Source organism: Amblyraja radiata, chromosome 5, assembly GCF_010909765.2.
Source record: "Amblyraja radiata isolate CabotCenter1 chromosome 5, sAmbRad1.1.pri, whole genome shotgun sequence".
Lineage (NCBI taxonomy): Eukaryota > Metazoa > Chordata > Chondrichthyes > Rajiformes > Rajidae > Amblyraja > Amblyraja radiata.
Window position 1 is genome coordinate 47,764,298 of NC_045960.1, and position 15,337 is coordinate 47,779,634.

A 15,337-nucleotide genomic window follows, 5' to 3' on the forward strand; every position below is an offset into this window, starting at 1 on the left:
AAGAAAGATGCTGACCTGAAACGTCACCTATCCATGTTTACCAAAAAAGCTGTCTTTCCCACTGAATAACCTTTTGAGTCATTTTTTGGACACATTTCCATGTCTCTACATTTTCTGTTCAAAGCCGCCTGGCAATGATTCCTCTTCCATCTGTAAAAAATTAACTTTTTAATAACTTGACATTGGCATGGTACCTTACTTACAGTTTTACTATTAATATTAGTTAGTACTTCTGAAGTTTTACTTTCATTACGGGGAGTTTACAATAACATTTTTGGGTTTCTAACTTTTGATTTGCTTTTTGTGAATGACATTCCTTTCAGAACCTGTCTACATTCCATGCCTCAATAGACGGTGCCCAGAATGTATTGCGGCAGAAACTAACAAATCTCTCCATCTATGATAAAGAACTGGCTCTCCAGGCTATAAATCAAGCCGAAAATCTTCGCAAATATGCAGCAGAATTGTCCAAGTAAGTTGCACTATTCAATGGGTCCATGTAACAAAATTCAGGCAAAAATATAAGTACAATTAAATAAAAGACAATAGCTCAGTGGATATTGATAAACATGCATTTTACATTTATTCGGCATTTATTGAAGGTAGATCTAATTATTCATGTTATAGACTCGTGTTTTTTAAACAATACAATTTTACCAGAAATGTTAGTATTCCTGTATATTATAGGGTTGTACCTTGTCTTAAAAATTATTTTGTGTCAGAAATCTAATATTTCCTTAGACCATTTTCTAGTGCCTAATTCTACATATCCCCTTCATATTCAAAATGGACATCTTAAACAGGTGAATAGAATAGAATAGAATAGAATAGAATGCCTTTTATTGTCATTCAAACAGACAAGGTTTGAACAACATTTCATTCCTACAGTCACCCAGAGAGTTGTGAATTTGTGGAATTCTGTGCCACGGAGGGCAGTGGAGGCCAAATCACTGGATGGATTTAAGAGAGAGTTAGATAGAGCTCTAGGGGCTAGTGGAATCAAGGGATATGGGGAGAAGGCAGGCACAGGTTATTGATAGGAGACGATCAGCCATGATCGCAATGAATGGCGGTGCTGGCTCGAAGGGCCAAATGGCCTCCTCCTGCACCTATTTTCTATGTTTCTATGTTTCTATACATGTACTTGTCTACATGTTTCTTAAAAGTTGCGATAGTATCTGCCTCAACTACCTCATCTACAAAATAATAAACTATTCCTTTTCTAACAGTATTTTGAAGAGTACTGATGCAAATGGCATCGTCCAGAAGGCAATAAATGCTTCAAATGTCTATGACAATATTGTCCAATATGTGACAGAGGCTGAGCAGAATGCAACGACTTTGCTCAATGCAGCACAGAGAGCTGAAGATGTAAGTGTTTCTGTTTCTATTCTGTAAAAGACTGAAAAAAACATAGATAAGCGTGGAACTTTTTCTCTTAGAAATGGGAAATTGCTGCCATGCCTCCTGGCTTTGTACAAGTAAGTATCGTGTAAATATCATTACCTATCAAAGAGAAATGTAACTACCTATTTTAACCTTGTTAGTGGAGCTGAAAATGTTAAAGTTAGGATAATACTGCCATAGCACAGAAACAGTCCCTTCAGCCCATCGAATTTGTGAATTATTATTATTATTATTATTATTATTATTAACATTATACTTATGGGCGCCTTTCAAAGACTCCCAAGGACGCCTTACAAAATTTAATAATCAGATTACCAAAAAACATATAAGCAGATATAACGCAAGGTGAATCACATTGCACAAATGAAAAGTAGAAGCAGAGTACTAACATCTAGGTAAACACCTTGTAGTCAAAGAGAACTACTGCATAAAACAAACCTTTCAGTCCACTGAGTCCGCACAGACTATCAATGACCTGTTTACACCAATCTTGTGTTAATCTCATTTATTATTCTCCCCACATTCTCATAAACTATTCGCAGATTCTACCACTCACCTACACAATTGGGGCAATTTATAGTGGCCAATTAACTTATCATCCCGCACATTTTTGGATTATAGGAGGAAACTGGAGCATTCAAAGGAAACCCACACAGTCTAACGCAGGACATACAAACTTCACACTAACAACACACAAAGTCAGGATTGAACCCTGTTCTCTGGCTCTGTGAGGCAGCTGCTTTACAACTGTGTCACTGTGCTGCTGCATGGATAATTAACATGCTAGGAGCTCATATGAAGACAACTTGAGAGAAAAATACATTGCTTAATGGGTAGGTTGAGAAGTGCCAGCACCAATATACTACCTGTAATAATTTTGATTCCCAAACTGTCTGGAAACTGTTACATACTTAAAAATCTCTTCCTTGACTGATTGGCATTTAAAGATTTACTTATGGTTTCCTTAAATATTTCTGGTGTTTCAGCAGAGGTCTTAAACCAAATAATTCAAAAATAGAATTAAAGAAAAGGAAAGGTGTTGCCTTTGGCTCTGTGGAAATACTTTGACCATGAATCAAATGGACACGGTGTCAAGGCTCATTCTATCAATATTGGCCTGATGAAACTTTAATTGAAGGAGCACTGCAGTATTAGAAAAGTTGTCTTTAAAAAGGCACTTTAATCCAAATTTTCAATCTCTGTTTCTGCCACAAAAGGTAATTATTTGCAAGAGGACCTTCCCACGCAGTATGCCAGTTATATATTGGGTGGCAATCAGTGGTAAATCACAATCCATGTTAGCAAATGTGTAAGAGAACTGTGCAGATATACCAATTTGTCAGCCGATTCCTGCCCATTGTAAAGTTTCTGCCAAAAACAAAATCTGGCTGTATTGCCAGGTACAGTTTATGTTCCTGGCATGTTCCTGCTTTAAGTTTTGTGTGAAACATAGAAATAGAAACAGGAGCTGGACATTTGGCCCCTTTTGATGTGTCCTTATTAATATGCTTATGGCTGACCATCTTTCATGAGATTACAATAGATAAATAATTAGTCCAAGTGTCAAGTGAAGAGTCAAGAGTGTTTAATTGCCATATGCACTGAAAACAGAACAATGAAACTCTTACTTGGTGCATTTTAACAGGTGTGCAGAACCTAGATGTCACAGTTTTCAGACTCCTGTATCACCTTCCCTATGGCAAGAGTGAAATGAGAGAATGGGCAGGGTGATGTGGGTTCTTGGTGATGTTGGACACCTTTTTGAAGCAGCGCCCCCTATAGATCTCCTTGATGGTTGGGAGGTCAGCACCCATGATGGACTGGGCGGTGTCCACCACATTTTGTAACCCGTTTCATTCCTGGGTGTTCGAGTTGCCAAAACCAGGCTGTGATGCAACCAGTCAATATGTTCTCTATCGTGCACCTGTAGAATTTGAAGACGTACGAAATCTCAACAGATAAATCCCAGCTAAAAGTTGCAAATTTTTACAGGGATTTGTTATTTAAGCTGTTTGTAAATACCAATTTGTCAGAAAAGTTCTGCCAAGAGTAAAATCCAACTTATTGTATCATGGATTACTTTTATTTGCTGATTGACCTTGATTGAAACCTTCCTAGTCAAGGAAGGGAAGTCTGGCTGAGTATGTTGAGAATGTATTTATGATTGTTTTACAGGCTGTTGAAGGAATTCAAACACAGAGCACATGGCACAGAAACATCAGTGAGGTGCTTTTGAACAAAGTAAATGAATTAGCTGAGACAATGGAAGACTGTAAGTACAGACATTCAAAGTAGGAGTGCAATTTTGAGCCCTCAGAGAATTCTTGAGCATTTCCTGATGCAGAACTCCCTCTCATTCCAAAAGCAGGTTTCCTTTTGTGTACTTAAGGTCTTTATCGTTGAACGGGTCATGGAAAGTAGCAATGATTTGAATCAAGTCTGGTTTCAGAAGCGAGGGAGGGAATTGTTAGGGATGGAAGTGATCTTGTGGCAAAGGTGCAGATGGATATGGTTGTGAGATGTGATGTTGGAGGCTGGCCATTGTGGGGAAGGAAGGAACAACAAGCCTATCTCTTTCACGTTCTTGAAGCTGCCAGTTTTTTTGGTATGAATTTCCAATTATTTTTTGAACCTTGAGACATGTAGCCTTCTCAATGTAATTAAATGGTTGATCTGCCCCCCACTTTACAACCTACCTCCATTGAAACCATCTGTCCTGGAGCCTATTTTTTTTTTCTTTCTGCAGGAATTTATGATTTATATGATTTGATTTATGATATATTCATACAATCATGCCATATGATTTATGTCTTAATGATTACCTATGAGATATTGGGATGACAAGTTCAACAATTATTGTAAATTCCTAATTGTCATGCTTTGATGATTGCTAAGGTTATATTTTTCCATCTTAAGGTATGCAGGTCACAACCCCAAAAGGCATTTTAAGAGTAAAACACAATCGGGAATCTGAATGTAGTTTGGGGAGGAGGGGGGTGGGGGTGGTTTGTGCACCAAAAGTATGTCCTATTTCTGCTTACAGGCAGACAGTGTGTCTTCACGATGGCAACATCCAAATGTAAGGTTGTGATGAAGAAAATTCTGGCCAAGGAAGTTGTTTCCCTGTCCAAGCTCTCTTCTGAAACTAGACTTGATTAAAATCAGTGCGGAATTTGCATGAATTGCTGAACTATAAAGTCCTTAAGTAAACACAGCTGCATTTCAGATTCATTGCCTTGTAAAAATTGAACAATTTTTTTTTTCTATCTACTATATTACTAAATCTCTGTTCTTGACCGCTTTTGGCCTTCTGTGCTGCGATTTCCGAGAGAACGCCGCCACCTTCGGCTGTCATTTTTGGCCACCACGCTCAGAGCCCCCCTCTGCCGCATATGTGCCGAGGATTATTCCCGTCGATGAAAATGACAGAGATATCAATGTTTTTACAAAATTCCCCATTCTCTCTGCTGCCCCTGCTGGAGGGAGGGGGAGGGACTATAAAACCAGGAAGTGGTGTGCCTCAATCAGTCTCTGCAAGTGGTGTGCCTCAATCAGTCTCTGCAAGTGGTGTGCCTTAATCAGAGCTCTGAATAACACTGAACAAATGTCTCCACAGCTGTGAGTACCCATAATGTGGTTTGAAAATGAAAATATGGTTAGTTTGAGGAAAAAAGCAATGCCTGCAAATGGTTGTTTAGGTTGAAGTAAAAAGGCACCCTCTCTCTCTCTCCCCTCCTCTCCCCACTTCTCTCTCCCTATCCCTCTCTCTTTCTCTCTCTCTCCCCCCCCCCGTCTCTCTCCCTTTCTCTCGCTCTCTCCCCTCCTCGCTCTCCCCCCCCTCTCCCCCCCCTCTCCCCATCACCCCCCCTCTCATCTCCCCCATCTCCTCTCCCCCCCTCCTCTCTCCCCCCCTCCTCTCTCCCCCCCCCCTCCTCTCTCCCCCCTCCTCTCTCCCCCCTCCTCTCTCCCCCCCTCCTCTCTCCCCCCCTCCTCTCTCCCCCCCTCCTCTCTCCCCCCCTCCTCTCTCCCCCCCCTCCTCTCTCCCCCCCCTCCTCTCTCCCCCCCCCTCCTCTCTCCCCCCCTCCTCTCTCCCCCCTCCTCTCCCCCCCTCCTCTCTACCCCCCCTCCTCTCTCCCCCCCCTCCTCTCTCCCCCCCTCCTCTCTCCCCCCCCTCCTCTCTCCCCCCTCCTCTCCCCCCCCTCCTCTCTCCCTCCCCTCCTCTCTCCCTCCCCCTCCTCTCTCCCTCCCTCACCTCTCCCCCCCTCATCTCTCCCCTCCTCCCTCCTCCCTCCTCCCCCTCCTCCATCCTCCCTCCTCCCTTCTTTCCTCCCTCCTCTCCTCTCTCCCCCCCTCTCTCCCCCCCTCCTCCCTCCCCTCTCCCCACCCCCCCCCTCTCCCCCCCACCTCTCCTCCCTCTCCTCTCCTCTCCCCCCCTCTCTCACCTCTTTTTCTCCCTCTCCTCCCCTCCATCTCCTCCCCCTCCATCCCCTCCCCCACCGTCCCTCCCCTAAACCCCCCTCCCCTCCACACACCCCTACCCCCTTCCCTCCACCCTCCCTCCCCCTCCCTGCTCCCCACCTGTCCCCTCCCCTCACCTCACCTCACCTCCCTCTCAGCACACCCTCTCTCTCTCCCCTCCCCCTCCCTCCTCCTCCCTCCTCTCTCCGCCCTCCCTCTCTCCTCCCTCCCTCTCTCCTCCCCCTCTCTCCTCCCCCTCTCTCCTCCCCCTCTCTCCATCCCCTCTCTCCATCCCCTCCATCCCCTCCCCTAAACCCCCTCCCCTCCACACCCCCTACCCTCTTCCCTCCACCCTCCCCCTCCCTGCTCCCCACCTCTCCCCCTCACCCCCCTCTCAGCACCCCCTCTCTCAGCACCCCCTCTCTCTCCCCCTCACTCTCTCCTCCCCTCCTCCCCCACCTTTCCCCCCTCACCCACCCTCCCTCTTCTCCTCCTCTCCACCCCTCATCCCTCTCTCTCTCTCTCTGTCTCTGCCCATTCTCCCTCTGCCCTCACTCTCTAACCCCGCCCCCCCCCCTCCCTCTCTAGATGTGACTGCAAGTTGGGGGCTATGCGTCAGTAGATAGGGTGGTTATGGGGTAAAAGGAGCAAATTAATAATATTAATATAATATCAAGGGGGGTAATTAGCGTGAGTGCGGGGTGGGGGGATAGTTAGTGCGTGTGACACTGCATGCCGCCTTCCCCCCCCCCCCCCCCCACCCACCACAACCGCACGTTGGGGGAACAGACCCAACAGGTCTGCACTTGGTCTAGTTGAAAATAAATGAGAATCAATGAGATGAAAATGGACGTGGTGGTGGCAGGTGATACTTGGATTTAAGAAGCTTTTGGATTGGCATGTGGATATGCAAGGAATGGAATTGATCACCTGCAGGCATGGACATTTGGGGCTGAAGGGTTTTTTCCTGTGCTGTACTGTTCTATGTTCTATGTTCTTGGGGAATTTTATGAAAGGCAGCTCAGTTTCATGGCAAGGTAGCAAGTTGAAAATCTGATCTAAGTCTCAAAAAGTAAATAAAATGTTTCATGACTTTAATATTATAACTGTATCCTTTAACTGATATTTTCACACCCATAAAAAGAAATGTGAAGAGCAGTAAAATTGCTCAGAGGAAATTGTTTTAACTTGGATGTGTTTCCAGGAATACACTCTTCCTGGAAACATAACAGAATCATTTCCAAGTCTTTTCATATCACCTGAGAAATTTTAACAGAGCGCATTCTAGGTTGAGTTGTGTTGTTAAAAGGGTGTCAAATTATGCCATTTCCTGCACAATGCTCATTTTGGAGGGTTGGCAGGAAATTAGATCACATTGCCCCTGAGGCTATGTGTTCAGTCACTCCCACAACAAATCGGCTTCAATAGTTCAAAAAAAGACACAAATTGCTTGACTAACTCGGTGAGTCAGGCAGCATCTTTGGAGAACATAGATAGTTGGCTTTACCTATCCATGTTCTCCAGAGATGCTGCCTGACCTGTTGAGGTACTCCAGGACTTTATGTCTTCTTTTGTAAACCATAATCTGCTGTTCTATGTGTCTCTTAAGTTTTAATACTGTTGTGTTGGACTCAGAATCCACTCTGATAACTTCTGCTGCTTTCCTCCTATTCTTTTGGCTCAGCATCTTTCATGCCACAGAATATCCCTGGACAAGATCACTGCCAATTGTTCCTGATCCTGACTGATCCTGCCGACAGCCACCCCCTCTCACTGCCACAATTGCCACCCCAAAATCATCAAGCATTCTGACTGCTCCTGGTGCAAAACCACCCTGATTGTCAGTTGGCTACCCAGAATCACAGAACAGTTACAGGATGGAAGGAGGTCATTCAACCCATCAAGTCCATATCCATTTATTTGCAGGGAAAGTTCACTTGGGCCTGGTCCATAGTTTTTGCTCCCAAGCTGTATTTTTTTTTTCTTTCCAAATATTTATCCAACTTGCATTTGAAAGTTATCATTGAATCTTTATCCACGACCTTTCACCTGGCACTTCATTCCAAATTCTAACGTTGTTATGTAAAATTATTTTACAGATCACTATCATTCTTTGTCCCCTAGTTGGTTTTTTCTGTCAATTAGAACAGTTCCGTTCTATTCTATCTAGTTCCTTAAATAACTGTTGGATTTCCTCTCAACTTTTTTTGTTCCCAGGAGAGCAATCCCATCTTTTTCATATAATTACCCACAGAGTTAACACCCCTGATCCCTGATCCATTCTAATCGATCTCCTCAGCATTGTCTCCAAGGCTTTCTAGTCCTTTTTTTAAAATGTAGTGCTAAGGCTAATTACTTCAGTGGTGGTTGAACCAATGCTTTAAAATTATTATTTATGGCTTCCTTTTTGTGGATTTCTACACTTCTATTTACAATTCCACAATTCCACCTTCGTGTTCAATCTCTTTTTCTATGTGCTATGTCACCTTCTACAGTTTATGCTTGCAGTCCCCTGGACTGTTCATATGTCCCTTTCAGAATTGTGCCCTCAGGTTTATATTGGTTTTTCCAAACAAATTATTTCTGTATTGAATTACATCCAATCATTGCCTTTGGCCAGGAATTCCACAAACTCTTGACCTTGACCTTGACAACCCCCCAATTGTTAATGACCCTCAATCCCTGATTTCAATGTTTTCCAATCATCCATGACCCCAAAGCAATTATCAACAAATTCAACACCCTTAGTCCCATCATTCCTGATACTCCATGCTCCTTAATTGCTTCATATATTAAATAGCACCCCAACGTACTCATGGCAATAATTCCCAGTCTGCTAAACAACACTCCCCATGTCCAATTGGATATGTACAGTAACCAACAGATTTTTCTCCATCACCCAGCCCCACACACCTCTGCACTCCACACCTCTGCACCTCTACACCCCCAAACCCAGCTACCAGCAAATGAAGTTTAGTTGTGCTCAGGGGCCAGGGCCTCAGATGAGCACCTTGGTCCATGACTAAAGCACCATGGCTTCCAATGACAATGGCTTTAATTGGACACTACATTTTTACATTTAAGAGACCAATTGAAATTTTTGGTAATTGGATTAAGGACGTAAGACTGAGAAGTATTTGAAATTTTCCAATGCAGTGATACCCATGTTTCTTTTAGATTATGTATATTATGACCTGACAAAGAGAAATTAGAACAAGTGCCTGTGGGAATGTATGTGTTCGTTTAAGAGTATCTTATAATTCATTATTAATTTAATATCACTTACCTTGCTACAGATGGGGCTTTTTATGAGACCATGCACCAGGTGGATGTAGTTATTAGGAAGAAAAATGATACAATGAACCTCTTGTCAGATGCTATCAATCGATTGTCATCAATGGAACCAAGTAAGTGCATTTCAGAGATATGTTCCCTTGAGATATGTTAGCAACTTTTATTTACAACAATATTCTAACCTTGGAAAAACAGGTGGTGGTGAATGTGCGTGTTTAGCTGCATTTAGTCGTTTACATTAATTAGCAGGGATGGGAGTCTCTCCATTTGCAAAAATGGACCACTTAATTCAAAACAGATACCTGAGCCCATGTAACCCATAACTTTGTGGTCAAATGTATAGATTTTCTCCTCCTTAAATCTAATATATCCCCCAGGCTGCCCACAGGTAGAGTGTGTATCCTTTGAATTTAGAAATGCTATGTATTATCTTGAATGGAAAACAAATTGCACATCACCTACCCCTTCTGAGTGCGAGTCTGAGGGCTGGGAGACTGACCAGGCATCCAGCAAAACAGGTGCTTAAGCCATCCCTGGTGTCAGTTGGTAAAGGGAAGAGTGGAAAGTCTTGACATTTACATTCAGAATTTATTTAAAAAATGTAACTTCCATACAGATTATGTTGATGCATAAACAGTTAGTGCCTGTGTGTAACAGCTAATCCATGGCCAGGGTCATGTCTTTGTTGCAAGAAAAACTGACGAAGAAGCTAGTCCAAGACATTAAAGCATTTCTTAAAATATAAACATTTCAGGTAACAACAAGTTAAACCAGTCAAAGCTGATTGCAGAGGAAGCAAAGGAGACTTCCCGAATGGTTCTACAGACTGTCAACCCCATGGGTGAATTGGTGAGAGGTTGGCTTCAGAACCTGACCACTTCTGCTGACGATGGAATTGCTTTCGAGAAGACAGTGAGCTCAGCTGGTGACACAGGTACTCAGATTATCTGAAACATAGAAAAATAGGTGCAGGAGTAGGCCTTTGAGCCAGCACCGACATTCAATATGATCATGGCTAATCATCTAAAATAAGTACCCCGTTCCTGCTTTTCTAACTCTAGATAAATCTAACTCTCTCTTGAAAACATCCAGTGAATTGGCCCCCACTGCCTTCTGTGGCAGAGACTTCCACAGATTCATAACTCTCTAGGTGAAAAAGTGTTTCCTCATCTCAGTCCTAAATGGCCAACACCTTATTCTTAAACTGTGACCCCTGGTTCTGGATCCCCCCAACATCAGGACCATTTTCCTGCATCTAGCCTGTCCAATCCTTTAAGAATTTTATGTTTCTAAAAGATACCCTCTCACCCTTCTAAATTCCAGTGAAAACAAGCCTGTAAAGGGTCCCGACCAGAAACATCACCTACCCATTCTCTCCACAGATGCTGCCTGACTCACTCACTGTGTTTACATTTTGCTCAATATTCCAGTATCTGCAGTTACTTGTGTCTCCATACTCAGATTATCTCGCACCTCACATTTTATACCAAAAAAAGGTTGTTTTTTTTGCAGAAGAAATTGATGAGGTTGCTCGAGACAATTATACAATGAATTGTCTAGCTTTTATTGTAAAATAAGTGAACAACTTTCCATCTTATACATAAATTTAAATGCAGAATTTTAATCCACTGCTGCTTACGGCTTCTTGCTGTAGTTTCAATTACTTCCAGTCTTGCAGCCTGCAAATCTGTTGTTCCCTTTGTGTTTTACAGTGAAAAATTTGACAGAAATAGTTCCACAGCTTTTGGATAAACTTCGAGTTGTGGAAGAAAAAAGGCCAGCAAGCAATATTTCTGCCAGTATTCGGCGAATCCGGGAACTGATTGCACAGTCCAAGAATGTGGCCAGCAAGGTGAGAAATCCCGTTTAATAAATTGATTAATAGAATACTGAGAAGATAGTGTGATGCTCAAATGTAGTGCTTGTATTTTTGCAACTTAACCTAAACCACATGATGCGAATAGCAAATCAGGTCAGTATGACCATGTTTTTAGCATTATTTCAAAGAGCACCTTTTGGCCAAAATAAGTTCAGGGGACCAATCTTTAAAAAATACACTTTTGCAGAATTCAATTCAGTCAATTATCTCCATGTAGAGAAATGACATGAAATACATTGTTATTAATCAAGGCTTTGTAAATCTTAGAAGGTAGACTAAAATGCTGGAGAAACTCAGCGGGTGAGGCAGCATTTATGGAGCGAAGGAAATAGGCAACATTTCGGGTCGAAACCCTTCTTCAAATTTGTAAATCTTAGATCTATGTTTACCTCAAAGGTGGAGCTAATTAGCCAAACTGCTTATTAAATTATTAATGTTCACATTGATTGTTATATATCAATTGCAATTCTCGGTCCTTCATTTATGCCCTTTACACAAATGTTTCCATTTGTTAAGACTGTATTTACAGCTACTTTTTAAATCTTAAATATAAACTCTGCACATGCTTCAATCTAGTAGCATTTTTTGTATGATTTATTTGCTTGTGAGCAGATTGAAAGAAGTGTCCATGCACTCTCAACATACAAAAATATGCAAACACTATCTGCTGCATGAATGGTGTTTATCAGTTAGTCCTACTAATATTTGTTGCAAACACCAATTTCTGATTTCCTAAAGCTATTTTTACAAAATATTTATCCAGTTCTTTAGTTCATAAGATTTTTTTACAGGGGTGAATTGTTAACCTATCAAAAGTTGCCCAAGCCTCCATCTCATCAGATTTCCTTTTCATATTTCTCTCTTTTCACCTTTCCTAGCCCCTCCCATGATCGTACAGCTTATCTCTCTGAATGCATTCTTAATTTAAATTAGAGCTAAACACACCCTTTAAGCTTCAGTTAAGACATTCAAAGCAGATACATTTTACAGTATGACATCGTTCTCCTTAAGTTGCCACTAGTTTATTAGTTTCTCACTTGGGAGAGTGAAATGCATTAGATTGGAACTTAGCTTCCACTCTATGTCTAATATACAGGAGGCGAGCTATCAGCTTCTATCACCCATCAAAATAATAGTAATAGTCCGTAAACCTTTAGCCAGGTTTGTGAAAGCTACTATCACCTATTTCCTACCCCAGGTATTATACATTTTTAATTACAATTATTGCTTCCTTCACAGACAGAAACTGTCAAATGTAAGGATTTTCAAACAATATAATTTAACAGAATATTTGGCATTCTTATTTCACCTCAGGTTCAAGTGTCTATGAAGTTTGATGGCCAATCTGCTGTAGAGGTTCATACAAAATCAAACCTGGAGGAGCTCAAGTCTTTTACTTCAATGAGTTTGTACATGCGAGTCCCTTCATCAAGTGAACTAGGTCAGAATGCCAAACAAGATAGATTCATAATGTATCTTGGAAACAAGAATGTAAGTTCACCTACTCAAGCCAATGTTATTTTCAAAGCTTCAAAAAATATTGATGTACACAGAGAAAAAGTGTTTCTGTAATCTTGATTCAGCTTAATGGACTAAATAAAGCTTTTTGTTTGTAATTTTTTTATGTTTTAGGGTGGAAAAGATTACATTGGTTTGAGTATTAAGAATGACAATCTGGTTTTTGTCTACAATCTTGGGAGCGGAGATATCGAGATTACTTTAAACTCAAAACCTGTGAGCACTTGGCCAAACTACTTCAATATAATCAAAGTAGAAAGGTAACTTCCTCTTATCATTTATTAACACCACGCCTTAAATTAGCAATTTCAATGTTGCAATATTTTGGAAAACTTGTATTTACCTATAGTTTTTAATCTACTTGGTTTGAGTATTAATATGCAAGATGATACAAATACATATTAAAAGACATGCTTTATTTTGCTCCAAGGGATTCAAAAATTGATTTTAAAAATCATTACTAATTGTGAGGGGACCCATTCTGCCAGATGATATTTTAAGGATTCGATTACCTCGGCTAAGCATTGGCAACTTGCATTCCGTGCTACAGTGTCACACAACTATAGATCCATCCTGTAGCTCTTTAAAGGGCCTGTCCCACTTTCACGACCTAATTCGCGACCTCTGCCGAGTTGGCCCTTGACTCGTACTCGCAGCATGGTCATCACGAGGTCGTAGGTAGGTCGTAGGTAGGTCGTGATGCTAGTCGTAGGTACTCGTGGCATCAAGTATGTCGGGGCATTTTTCTAGCCTGATGAAAAATGTCCACAAGTAAAAAAGGTCGTGAATTAGGTCGTGAAAGTGGGACAGGCCCTTAAGGCTTTTGCAGCTGTACTTCCCATTCAAATCACTCTCACCAGCATGGATGGCACAGTAGCGCAGCAGGAGTGCCTTACAGCACTTGCAGCACCAGAGACCAGGTTCGATCCTGACTACAAGTGCTGTCTGTACCGAGTTTGTGCGTTCTCCCCGTGACCACGTGGACTTTCTTTGAGATCTTCGGTTTCTTCCCACACTCCAAAGAAATACAGGTATGTAGGTGAATTGCCTTGGTATAAGTGTAAAATTGTCCCTAGTGTGTGTAGGATAGTGTTAATGTGGATCAATGGTTGGTGTGGGCCGAAGGGCCTGTTTCCGCACTACATCTCAACTAAACTAAAACAACTTTAAAAAAGCTAGAAGAATTAAGGCATTCACCAGTATGGATACACCAGCACCAAGTTCAACACCATGTCAGACGTGGACATGTGTCTTGGGTGCACTGATTTTGACTATCATTCTAGATGCTATCATTCCATCATTGTTGCCCGATCAAATTCCTTGCATTCCCAACCTTATAGTTTTGAGGTAATATCCTCAATGCATCAAGAAAAACTTGTATTTGTATAAACTTGTATTTCATTATTTACAAGACTGATTACCAAAATAAAGAAGAACTGTATACAATAGAAGCAGCATTTACATGTTATTTTCCCCCCTTTTCTGATAGAGTTGGAAGGCATGGAAAAATACAGTTAACCCTACCCAGCGCAGGCAGCACAGCAGAGCAAAAATTCATTCAGAAAGGATCAGCTGAAGGCACTGATTCTCTGCTGGATCTGGAAGCAGACAACATGGTATTTTATGTCGGAGGTGTACCTCCAGATTTCCAGGTATGCTAAATTAGTCCATTCCCATAGTCAATGTATCTCTAAAAACCTACAGAATATTTGCCATTTTTTAATATTATTATCTTGCAGTACACTCAAGCTTAGGTATGCATGTCCACTGGCTAGATATTTATACCTAGAGGGTTACACATCACTTTTGAAAATTTGATTTTATTACAGTTAATTTCAGAAATAGAGGAAAATATGTAGCTGACTGTTCAGTGCAAGGGGTGAAGTTATACTTCATTATTCTCCAAGTTTTACAGGATGATTTAACCCCATCTCTTCTCTCCTCCCAAGTGTTTTACCAAATGTTCCACCCAGATTGTTTCTTGAACATTTACGTGATGAGGCTGCTGGTTTCAGCTTCTTGCTCCATTAGATGCTCTGCTTTTTTGTAAGCATGGTATTTTATGAATAACAGATAAAATACAATAGCAGCAATGGATATGTTTAGTGACATACATCTCCCCTCTTAAGTGTTCACTCCCATGTGCTTTGCTGTCCCATCTCATTCGATGCAGTATTAATTTCCCATGACATGAGCTATTCCAAATTATGTGAATGGTGAAAGTTATTTCAACACTTCTTACACGATCTCCAGGTTTCCATTTTTCAGCCTTTAACTTTTGACTCAAATGTTCAGCATTATAAATCTTATACCGCTGCAGTGGGTCCTCACTATTGACCAAATGAACCAACAAAATATTAACCTAAGTCTATCAAGATTGGAACCTGTAGGATACTGGTGGCAAATCCATGCCATGCTGTTGACATGCCTATACCACCATAATTGTCAAGAAATTTAGGACAAAAACAAAGTAGAAGCATCAAAGTGTCTGATCAGACCCTCAGCTGATTTCCCACATCTTGCAATTTCCTTGCATGTTTTTGTGTTTTTTAATTGAATTGGCAGGTTAGTCATGAGCTAAAGAATGAATGATGTTCTGATAATGCTTTGAAGAGAATTACACTGGCTATTTCTGCCCTATGTTTTCAGTCCAGGTGATTAATCTCAAACCAAAATGTCACTTGTCCATTTTGCTCTATAGATGTTGCCCCACTGAGTTCCTTCAATTGTTCTCTTTTTTTTTTTGCTCCATATCGCAGCACCCACGGTCTCTTGAGTCTC

At 41.4% G+C, this 15,337-nt stretch overlaps 1 protein-coding gene across 2 annotated transcripts in view; it reads left to right on the plus strand.

Annotated features, from left to right (window-relative positions):
- Nucleotides 1-15,337, plus strand: part of lama4 (laminin subunit alpha 4) — a 122,630-nt gene that overhangs the window by 75,031 nt on the left and 32,262 nt on the right. For both annotated transcript variants that reach the window (XM_033021147.1, XM_033021148.1), the window contains 9 exons: nucleotides 324-472; nucleotides 1,230-1,371; nucleotides 3,583-3,679; nucleotides 9,162-9,272; nucleotides 9,914-10,093; nucleotides 10,872-11,011; nucleotides 12,353-12,529; nucleotides 12,671-12,816; nucleotides 14,046-14,208. In XM_033021147.1, coding sequence (XP_032877038.1) covers nucleotides 324-472; nucleotides 1,230-1,371; nucleotides 3,583-3,679; nucleotides 9,162-9,272; nucleotides 9,914-10,093; nucleotides 10,872-11,011; nucleotides 12,353-12,529; nucleotides 12,671-12,816; nucleotides 14,046-14,208 — 1,305 coding nt within the window. The remainder of the gene's footprint in view (nucleotides 1-323; nucleotides 473-1,229; nucleotides 1,372-3,582; nucleotides 3,680-9,161; nucleotides 9,273-9,913; nucleotides 10,094-10,871; nucleotides 11,012-12,352; nucleotides 12,530-12,670; nucleotides 12,817-14,045; nucleotides 14,209-15,337) is intronic.